The 12,029-nt window shown below is 38.6% G+C and overlaps 1 protein-coding gene across 1 annotated transcript in view; it reads left to right on the top strand.

Annotated features, from left to right (window-relative positions):
- The window catches only part of LOC117158995 (uncharacterized), a 188,451-nt gene extending 177,672 nt beyond the window's left edge, over window positions 1-10,779 (top strand). The window contains exon 5 of the mRNA XM_033338447.2: window positions 852-10,779. Within this exon, the coding sequence (XP_033194338.2) occupies window positions 852-1,202 (351 nt within the window). The 3' untranslated portion in view covers window positions 1,203-10,779. The remainder of the gene's footprint in view (window positions 1-851) is intronic.
- Window positions 10,780-12,029: the final 1,250 nt, after the last annotated feature.

Here is a 12,029-nt window from a genome sequence, read left to right as displayed (position 1 = left end):
TTCGAATATTTTGCACGTGAAATTTGTTTTACTCTTCTCATAGAAGCGTGCCATCATTTTACGAATCGAATGTCGACGACCGTTCGAGATATAGATATTTCACTCGATTGACTGGTGTCACGATCGCGAACGAAACGCGCAGATGAAATCGGTTTTCGATTTTTGGCGAACTGCCGCGAAATAAACGTTTCACCGCTCCGCTACGTTTATATCCGAACGAAAACGTCGCCTCTGGTGACGCTGTATGTCGAAGGGTTGTTTACGATACTCTGCTCACAGTGTCGCGCACCACTTTCGCGAAAACCAAATATGAATTTTTTTTTTTTTTGTTTTTTCCTTCTTGATGGATGGATGTTTGGGCGCCTACAAGCATTTGCTTAATTCTTTCAAAAGGATTTCCGAAAGATCGATCGTGTTTGAGCGTTGGGATTGAAGCTTTTGTTTATCCGTACGTATATGACACGTTTGGGAGATTAGACTGCAAATTGTCAAGTTCGGTTCCATTGATTATTCCAAAGTTTCGTTCTATCCGATTTTGTTGAAATGTTTGAATTGTTTTGTTTTGTTTTTTGTCGTTATACTTCCACTTCGTCTGATCGCCGTGTGCTTGCGAAATTTCCAAAAATCTACCTCGTAAGATCGGATTGCGTGTACGAAATACTTGTGAAAATACGTAGAATGTACAGGATACACGAAAATATACAAAATATGCAAAGTGCATCTATTTATTGTAATATTTAACCGATGAAACAGGCCTCTCTGCTTAAATCCTATTGTTTAAATAATTTTCTTGAAAATACGAATAAATCGAAGCGAAGACCTACGTTAAAACTGAAATGTTCGATTTTCAGGAGAGCGAGATTTACCAGAAGTGTGTGCGACCACCACCAAACCGGACGGTGTTCGACAGCGAGAGCCCTCCGCCTTACCGAAGCCAGTCCGCGTTGCTGGACGCGCCGGATCGTATAGTCCGGTGCCACAGCGCCGGCAGTTCCTTGTTGAGGGTGTTCCGGAAGTTCCCTAGTCCTGGGAGCTCGACGCCTGCCGTAGTGGTGCCGCCGCCGCCCAGACGACCTACCTTGTCCAGTTATTCCGAATCTAGTAGCAACTTGAGCAACCTGTCCAGCCTAACGATGGTTCCCTGCGAGACCGACGAGAGTCAGCAACAAGAACAACAACAACAGCAGAAACCGCGCGTCTGATCCGAGGCACGGCCAAGAAGAAGAGCGCTTGAGGTCACGCAGCAAACAAGCCCAACGACGTCGAATAGCAGCGAATTCCTCGAGGTCGACGGACGACGAAGGATCTCGTGGAAGAGGCGACGAGCCATTCCAAAAATCGTGGCGGGACAACGAGAAGAAAAGACAGAGGAACGGGTCGACGACACACGGCACAAGGACGCTGCTGTTGCCTCTGATACTGCCAGCAAGGTTGTCGTACTTGTTCTGCCCTCCTCGAGAATTCTCGACCCGTCGAGGATCCCTCAAGACTGACTCGCAGGAGAAACGTTCGTACGGGTTCGGCCAGCTGACGAATACGTCTACCACGTTGTTACTACGGTCGTGGATCGGCTGCGCGGAGAATCTCGCCGACAGATAAAAAACGCTACCACCTGAGAGAGGAGAAGAGAAGATGAAGAGAAGAATTTCGTACAACGATCCTCCTCCTGTAACATCCTACTTGTACCACCGCCGCAGCTGTAGATCCTCCTTTGGACCGCGCAGCTTTGGATGATCCTTCAGCTTGGTTTTTTTTTTTTTTTTTTTTGGAACAGCGTCCTCGCCCGGGGGCTGACGAAGATGAAGAGAGAGAAAGAAGGAGGGAGGAAGAGTGCTGCTTTCGTGGGTCTGTTCCCTTCGGTGCTTCCGGTGCTCGATACCTTGCGATACATCGGCCAGTCTCTAGCCTAGATCTCAGACGATTCCAAAGTTATTTAGAGACAAGGTTAGTTTATTAACGCAGCTAATGAGATTGGATTAGGGTGAATTGAGGGTGGGCCGTTGAGGCACCAAACGAATCGGATCGAAAACGAATCAGTCGAAGCGTGTACGAAAGCGAGAAACGGATAAGAATGGAAATAAAGGGGGACGATAGAAAAAAAGAAGAGAGAAGAAAAGTACTGAAATAGCGAGGCCTATGAAGAATTTAAGAGAGAATAGACGCAAAGGTACGATCCGTAAAGCAGCACCAGCCACGAGTAACGCAGAGAGTGACATATTTTGTTCCTGGGGGGAAAACACGAGACACCATGAAGCAATGTACGTGATAGGAAGCTGGCCATGGGAAAATACACGATGTAGCAATTAGAAGCCGACAGAGTTTGCTGCCCGTTTGCTGCCGACCCAAGACGCGATACCACAGACCAACGGGACGATATTTCTCATCATCGAGTTTCGTTTCGCTGCGAAAAAGACTTAGTAAATTATTTATTGGCGATAATTCGCGATGGAGCGTGTCTTTGTAGAGAGAGAGAGAGAGAGAGAGAGAGAGGCACACGACGAAGCGGAGAAAACGTGGAGAAGCGGACAACGCTGCGACACACGCTAGAATAAAATGAATGTATCCGCGCGTGAATGATTCGCGTCAATTGTTTGCGTTTCTGTGTACGTATGTACGTATGAATGTATGTATGTACGTATGAATGTATGTATGTATGATGTGCGTGTGTATGCGTGTATGCGCGCGCGTCCGTGCGTGAAAATACGTGGAGCACGTATCCGTGTGAAAAACGGGTCCAGAAGTGAGAAGAAATGGAGAAAGATAGAGAATCGAAGAAAGGGAGGAAGAGCGTGGTAACATCATCGAGAGGAACGCGTGACGCGAAGGGCGAAAAGGAAAGGGATTTTCTGAATGACTGATACGGCGCGATTCTATGCAAGGCTGTGTGTAAATGAAAAATGAAGAAAAAAAGAAAGAAACGAATGAAAGGAAACCAGAGAGAGGAAAAGTAGTGCCAAGAGCGTTAATAAAAAAAAAACAAAAAGATGATAACGATGATGGTAATGAAACAATGTAAATATTAGGTTAGGTAGTTCAATATCGATATAATTATTACGACTAAAAATGATATGCTCTATATACTTGATTAAAAAGTAATAAACCTTTACACCACGCATAAACACGAGTTAGACGGGCCGTACGAAATCGCCATGGGACACGCGTTACGCTTTTCGACGAGGCCTCTGTGACATTTCTTCTGGATATGAAAGAACAAAAGAAAGAAAGAAAGAAAGAAAGAAAAAAAGAAACGAAACATAATATTTGACAAAAAAAGAAGAAATTCGCTCTCGAGCATCACGATCGATACTTCGATTTCTGTGATCGGGAAACAAATGAATAGAGAGGGCAAAAAAGAAAAAATGACAAAGTACTATACATCTCTTTATATCGTGGTTGGCCATCGACTTCGTCGATTATTCAATTTCTTTCTTTTTTCTCTCCGCACGGAAAGATGGAAGAGAACGGTTGATCGAAGCTTTCGGGATATTTTTGAAAGAACAGATCGCTATTCACGTTTTAGTGATTGGTAACGAGTGGAAGATGAAAGAATCGGAATGGGATGATCGCGAATCGTGGACGAAGAAGTTGTAAAGAGATAAAAAAAATTAGAAGAGAAATCGAAGGGAGCATCGCGATGCTCGAAGAGTGTACTGCTACCGCGTCTCGCCGTGATTCGAATGGCTCGCACGATGTCTGATATAAACGCTACTTTATTATTATTCAGATAGATAAGGCTTCAGTTTTTCGAAAGAAAAGAAGAAATGAAAATAGGACGAGATCTGCCTTGACGACGAACCGAGAGTCGACGACCGGCTTCGTTTCCCCGTTTTCTTTCAACTGCCACGAAAAAAAAAAAAAACAAATAAAAGTTTCCATTTAGATCGCCGTGGAGATTGCCTCGAAAGAACGGTTAGGGTTTACGGTAACTTGTTTAGATTTAGATATGCCTAATGGTGCGTTAGGTGTATCGTTAGACGATTAACTATTAACCTATTAACCGGGGGAAAACAAAGAAAGTTCACTCGTCATTCAGATTGCAAATTTGTTGGATAAAATAACTCGTCTATTTAGATATTATTCTCCACGTGTCATTTTTATTACTCATCATCATCGCTCGTATCATTTTTATTAAAAGTACGTTATAGGAGAGAGATGAAAATCTGAATATGTTTTTATCGAACTTTTTATTTTAATATTTTAATATTTTAATATTTTAATATAGCATAGATAAACACGAAGAAAGTAAGCGTCTTTAAAATAGCTAATAGATTGATCAAGTCAACCCCAACTTGACCCCAATCAAGTTTTGTGAAATACCAAAGGTATATCTAATTATTTAAAAAGCAATATTGTAATGTATTCGATAGTTTGATATTATGAAAAGAAATACATTTTAAATTAATTGAATAAGAAAATTAGGAAAAAGACACACGTTCGGTTTTAACGTTAGATCTATCGACATTAAAAAAAAAATCTGACACTTATCGTTTCGACTGATTCGACAATTTTACCGTTGAAATCAAATAGGAAGATTAGCTCGCGAAATTGTTTGATAAATTGACGAACGAGAACCGACTAAAGATCGATCAAAATCAAATAAATTTTTCAAAATTGTTACGAATAATTTCATAGTAGACTAATAAACTTCTACACATTCGAATATGAGACCTAGGCCTTTTTTTCCTGTTCCAAATATTTTCCACCTACTAAATTTCAATACCGCTCCACCTGTACAGAAAATGAAAAATGCTGACTTATCGTATTCCTCCTCTGTAACGTTCATTTGCAACGACTGAAACTAGAGATGGGACACTCGATACCCCGAAATTCTTCGAAACTCCAGACGAATTTTATTTCGACTAATAATAATCCAATTGAATTTATATTTAAAATCCTTTAAACTCGTTTTAATTCATCGATAAATAATTTGATTTTCCGCGAAAAATTGTCTAACTTCCTACCAATTGTAAGATAAATATTTCTTAGAGATCAAAGAAAAAAAAAATAAACATTTCGAATTTGGAGAGTCGCGAGATCTCAGTTTTGACAATTTTTCGGGGTCTTAAGGCCCAAAGCAAATTCATTCGACTTTCGCTATCTAATCTGAACATCAGATTTTGACCCGCCTCTGACTAAGATCCACCTGAACGAAATCGACGCATTTTTATTAACCTTTCGTTTCGCGATTAAACAAATTAACGGAGAACCCGGTTAACAGGTTAATTGGGCGTGCCGTGGAGTACGCCATCGACACAGTGTTCCTGAGAACCTTTTTCCCGAAAAAAGGCGGAAAGTTTGGTAAAGGGAAAAAGAGAAAGAGATGGGGGGGAAAAAAAAAGAAAGAAAGAAAATTATTTTCTATGCTCCCGGATACCTGCACGTACCAAATAGATTTCTATCGATTTTGAAACTCAGTATCGAAATGATTTTTTTACTCGATAGCCATGACATTGTTAATTTAAGATAGACTTTCGTAATCGTTATAATCGCTAAGACGAAAGTGACATGGAAGCTTTAAGTGAGAGAGAGAGTGAAATGGTATGGCGAATTTAGTGTTTTCCTACGATCGAAAGAGACTCACGAGCGTAATTTTTTACACACTTTGATATTTTTCTCGAAATAAAGGGACAAAAGGGAATACGTAATGGAAAAAAGTAAAGTATGAAAGAAAATAATAGTATTTTTATTGAAATTATCTTTCAAACGTAGACAATTGCGCATCAGCTAACGCTAATTTTCTCTTATAAAGTAACGATTCACCAGAAAGGCCTTCGACACCTCGACAAAGTACAATCTTCTTACCAAATACAAAAATACAGTACCACCACGGCAATCTGATAGAAATAAAACTATATTGGAAACTGAAATTGTACGCGCGTGCAATCTCAGTGCGTAATAATAAACTGAATGGATTCTCCAAGGAAAGGAGGAATGAAAAATGTATATTTGTAAGGGGAATTTGTTAAACGCGATATTTGGCGTGTAGACGAGCAAAATGGCGGTATCGACTTCGGTTCTCGACCTCGGGACAGAGCGAAACTACTCAAGTATCTCATGAGAAGTCACCAATTATTGTAATCCTTTCAAAAGAGAAAGAAAAAAGAAAAAAGGTAACCGTTTCGACGAAGGGGTAAAATTGCAAACGAATGATCGACGGCTCTTTCCTTTCGATTCTCGGCTCACGCAGGACACGCAGGAATCTCCTTTCTAAACTTTCCAAATTTCTGAAACCGTATCACAAGAAAATTCGTCCATTTTATTCCCTGTATGCTCGTTACTTCGAATATTCTATCTAAAACGCTCTATTTATTAATATATCTATATTAATTATATTCCATGTATATTTCAAACATCGAGATTGAAACGAACATTCGAACGATCCCGTCCCACGTGAAATGAGAATTGAAGAAAAGAAGCGAATAACGAAACGAAAAAGAAACACCGTAGAAGAGGCACGTTTTAGGCGTCGAATATGTATAGGTAAGCGTTGAAATAAAAAAAAAAAAAAAAGGAAGCGAAGAAGAAGCGAAAAAGAATGCAAATGCCGATGAAAGAAGCGTACACAGTCGGTCGGTCGGTCCTGTGTGTGCACACGTATCAGACATCGTTCTGCGTGTACGTGTGCGCACAGATGAAATCAGAAGTTGTTTGGAGAGAACCAAAAAACAATGCCCGGGTAGTTTTACACACGACACTCGTGGTTTTTAAGCCGCGAACGGACGCAAGCTTTTTTCCATCGTTAACGAAAAAAAAAGAAAAGATTTAAAAAAATAAAAAGAAAAATGTGTTCACGCGCATGCAATATTAGGTGATGAAGATTAATCGTATTTCTCTATGTAAAGAAAGAAAGAAAGATGAAGCGTTATTCGAAAAAAAGAAAAAAAAAAAAGGAAGAAAACGAGCGCGAACGAGTGAGAGCGTGAAGTTGAAGGAAAGAGAAAGAAGTGGGAAGGAGAAACAGATAATCGGGAGACACGCGAAGAACGAACAACAGCGGACTAACGAGAGAATATACGGTCCCTCGCGATTGAACGAGAGAGCAATCGACGAGAAGACGCGACAGAATGATTGTACGTGTGCCTGAGTGTGTGTACATGGACGTGTGAACAAGAGAAAGAGAAGCAGAGCGTGCAAGAAATGGGAAAGGTACGAAAAGGTATGACTAAATCCAAAAAAAAAAAAAAAGGGTCTTGTGCAACTCTCGGTTAAATTAAAACGATTAAAAAATATTAAAAAAAAAAAGAGAAAAAAATAATTGAGAGAGAATATTGTTATTGAATTAGATCGAATTTTTTAAGGGCCGTCGACGAAGCGGAGTTTTAGATTAAAGAACGTTTAGGCGAATTTGTGAGTTTTTGATTTACGCGAAAGTAAGAAAGGAAGTTTGATTAATTGAACTTTAGCATTCTTAATAATTAATTCGAGGTGTGTGTATCGTGGTGTCTTTTTAACCCATTAAGCGTGAAAATTGTGTTGACGAAACATTTCATTTGCAATTTCTTTCCATCGGTTTGTATTATCGCAAATTGTTTTTAATATTAACAAATCATTCGATACGTTTAACGTCAACGTTTTGTAACGCTTGCGATATTAATATTTCGCCGACATTATCCTTTATTTCGATTTGATCATTTCAAAGGAATACAGAAGATTTAAGAACAATACGTTCGTCTTTAATTTCATAAAAAAAAAGAACAAGCGATTGTTTGATGCTTAATGGGTTAATAATTCGTTATGGGACGCTCGAGCTTTCATTAGGCGATCCAGCTAGAGCGACGAGATCGATCTATCGTGGCCTTTCGCTGAAAATCACCGGCAATTAGGCTGTGTGGAACGACGACGGGCTAGCTATCTTGTCGATATCGAAAAAGACGAAGGAAACGTTTTCCATTTGCGCAGATTGCTTTCTGGCAGCGTACTTTCGACAGATTAGCTCGCTGGATCGATAATCGATACTCTGACGTTCACAGCAGCTATTTAATCGAAAAGTTACGGCTATGGATCGGTAATATCCCCTAAAATCATGGTCGTATCTTCTTGATAATAAATCGGTTAGAATCAATTATACTTTAGGAAAAATTTAGACGAAGAATCTATCTACAGTGGCTCAGGAAAGTATTCGGCAACTTTCGTGCGTTATATTATGTTTGTTACATGAAACATTTCCAAGTTTCATTAACGCTGCAGCGTTGTATAACTTTCGTAAAGGAAAGTATAGTAATAATTGTTATAGACGACGTTTATTTTGGCTTGTGAGAGAGAAACTGGTGTTCCATCGTTTTAATCTTGAAAATCGGTCTTAGGACAATCTTAACTAAACATGGACAAAATTCGTGATCTGTAAGATGAAACAGAAAGTTTATCGATACAATGGTCTAAAGTCTTGAATATTCCAAAATCGACTGTCAGCTGATATTTAGCAGAGATCTTCTTATTCTTTTATTTTATCACCATTCGTAATTCTATTTCCACTGTTTCACATTGTATGAACTATTTGTACCCTTGAGGCACGTTCGTACAATCTCGTTCACTCGTAATTTCCATTCTCACACAATCACAGACTCATCACACTCGTCCTCCTATACTACGTTCATGCATTGATACGTAGGTTTATAAGTATATGATATAAATACTTAAAAAAGATGCGAAATAGCAAAGAAAGAAAGATGCGTGGCACCAACTTATTGGACGATTTATATGCTGTGACCTTTAAAGATCGTAAAAGGTTTCTATAAGTGTTCAAATATATGTGTATATATATATATAGAAACTTTCATGAGCCACTCTATGTACTGATTAGTCCGTGCTTAGAAAGGAAGTAAGGACATTTTCTTAAAGAAAGAAAAAATCTTATATGAAAGAAGCTATTTTTGAGCGTCAAAGCGAACGAAAGCCCGTTCGTCTTCTCCTCACCGTCTCCGTGTACGTCTTCACGGAAGTTCAGGTTGATCGACCAAACGATATCGCGCGTGTCCCAAATTGAATATGTATTTGAGCCAAGTTCATCGACAACCTGGCCGCTTCCGGTCCATCTAGTCATGCTAAGCCATGCGCGTCCTGTCGGACGATGAAATCGATCTGTCGTCGTTTCATCGATTTTTCCCCGAAAAATGGCGGGGAATCCATTTTACGTAGGCGCGATTTGTGATTAAACGATGTGTTCGGAAATTCTCGGACGATCCACGTCCGTCATTTTCTCTAGCGCGAGAATTATACATATTATCGAAATTCGACGTTAGATTATCGGTTATTTCCTCGAAGATGTAATTATTGTCGTATTGTCGATAAGATTGGTGTGTCTAGTCTTAAATACCACGGCGAGAAATTTTGAGATATAGATCGATATGGCGTCTCGGTGCTCCATCTTGTTCTGTTTTCATTGTTTCTGTATTTCCCAATTCTATGAAACATCGAGACAGCCATTTCATGTTTTTGATCCGTGTCTCACCGTGGTATATAATAAATTATGTCTTCTTCCTCTTTTTTCATTTGTTTACGTTATTAGGTAATCAAAGTAAAAAAGAAAAAAAATATAATAGATCGAGATACGGGAGAGTTATATTATAAATAAATGCACACAGACCCGCAGACTGATATGGATGCAAATCTGAGAATCAAAATTTTCGACCGTCTCGTGGTTTCTCGGGGACGCAGTGTCTTATGGGGCGGATCTTTTGGTACTCGTTAGAAATCGAGTGAATGGAAAGTTTATGGTCTTGAATAGGGAGAATTTAAAGATCATGGGTTGGAAAAATTAATTAATATCTTTGGTAGGAACAAAGGTACCAAAAGAAAAAAAAGGAGATGCGTGCGTGCGTGCGTGCGTGCGTGCGTGCGTGTAAAGAGAGAATGGAAACACGTGCAACTGGAAGATTAAGGAACTAATTAAAAAAAAAAAAAAAGACGTAACAGGAAAAAAAGAACCACACTAGCCAACGTATGTCATTTGAATCGAATAATCATCGTTTCGTTGTCGTGATGTACGAGCAGGAGAGAGAGAGAAAAAGAGAATATGCGAGTGGGAAATTGGAGAATCTTTTTTCAAGGTAATCGATCGATGTTGTAGAAACAGTGTCATTTAAAGTAGTAGATCGCTTCTACCAAAAAAAAAAATAAATGAATAAATAAATAAAAATAAGAGTAAAGTAAAAATAACATAAAATAAAAACGAGTCATCTCGAAGAAAAAAGTATGAAAAACGGTTTACGTAATTCGAAAGTCGCGCCAGCCGCGTTGTAGAGAACGCTCGAAGCGGCGCGAGATTCGAAATCGACGCGCGAAGCATCCGCCTTCACGCTCCTTGTCCCTTCTTACGCTCCATTTTTCTCTTCTTTTTTTCTTTTTCTCTGCTTTCGTTATTTTTATTAATTGTCTCGATCACGCGTCGAATCTCGCGTTTCCTTCTAACGTGTCTCCGACTCGCGAGCAAAATAAACGATTTTTTATACAGTAGAATTATACCAATTGTACCACATAGGAAAGAAAAAAAAAATAATGATGTTCGTTGTTCACTGCTCTGGCTTGCTAGTAACGGCAAAACTCAATAACCCGGGCCTCTCGGAGGCTGTTCGGACCAGGAGAGGCGCGAAAATTAGAAAATGAAACTAAAAGACTGTTGACCAATAACGAGCGTAATTCACTTGGAAGAACTTGCTCCGGACAGTCCCCTTCGTGCCCCCTGTATGAATCGGCAACATTTCAACATTGCAAGATTATTGGTGTACTTATCACGCAGTTTTCTACAAAATAAAGAAAACAATTTTGAAAAAAAATATACAACTGTTTCACGATATTCCTTTCTCCCATTGAAATTGTTGTATGCAATATTTATCGTATGTTTTAAAGTAATTGGTAGAATTATGTTACTTGGAACATAAATTTTTATTTTAATTAACAAGACTCAATTTATACGTAGTATCTTTGTATATTTGGAGTGTTCACACTGTTTTATCGACTTTTCTCGCAAAGTTGAGCAGTACGTTAACAGATCGATCCACGTGTTCAAATTGCTCAGTCGGTATTTCTCAGTTCTTTTCTAGCTTAAAAAATCACAGACGAGATACGGGACTCGTCCATGACACCATGCTCTATGGTGATACGTACGTATATATATATATATATGTAATTCCTGTATTTGCCATGGAAAATCGTAGAGGGCGTAAGAAATAATTTGATTTTTTCAAGGTCGGTATTTCAGAGCGTAAGACATAAAATCATATATAACGTCAAGTCTACACCGTATTTAGTCAATGATATAACATCTATTCTCCCCTTTGTTTATGACAATACGGATCTATTTGTATGTATCTGCATATGCGAATATAAATGAATCGAACGTTTCGCGTAACTAAAATTGCCGTCACGTTCATTCAGTCTTCTCCAACACGTCTATCAAAAACCTTTATAGAGACAGAGTAAAAATTGTTTTACTTTCATTCAGCGAAAGAGAGAGAGAGAGAGAGAATGAGTCAAAATAAATCATCTTTATACTGCACCGAATTTGGTTCGATAAAAATAATCTTTGGAGGCAGAAATACTGTCGTGAAACATTATACGAGGAGAATGTAATACCAATCGTCGAAACACTAAATTTCCAGCATGAAAGATCATTGGTGTGAATAAAACGACGTTCATTGGGCCACAGTCGAAATTTAGCGATTCGGCCGCTTAAACTGCTGGAATAATTAACAATTTATGTACTACTAAATTTTAATATATTAAAAATACACCAGAAAATAGAACATTAATTACATTCGTTTATATTTATGATAATAAGTTTTAACAATAAAATTTATAGTAAAAATGCAACATTAAATTCATAACGATAAAGTTTCAACCATCCTTGACGACCCAATACCTGTAGCATATTGTCGATATAACTCTAAGTTGCAATATTAAGATCATATTTGTATATTGCAATGTATAATTATTCCATCTTGATACTTGAATTTAATATATATAGAAAAGAGTATTAAAAGTTATTGTATCCAACTTATTATGTACAATACAACAGAAGAAGAATAAGCAAC

This window comes from Bombus vancouverensis, chromosome 5, assembly GCF_051014615.1.
Source record: "Bombus vancouverensis nearcticus chromosome 5, iyBomVanc1_principal, whole genome shotgun sequence".
Lineage (NCBI taxonomy): Eukaryota > Metazoa > Arthropoda > Insecta > Hymenoptera > Apidae > Bombus > Bombus vancouverensis.
The sequence above is the reverse complement of the archived record's forward strand: the minus strand, read 5'-3'. Positions and strand labels throughout refer to the sequence as shown.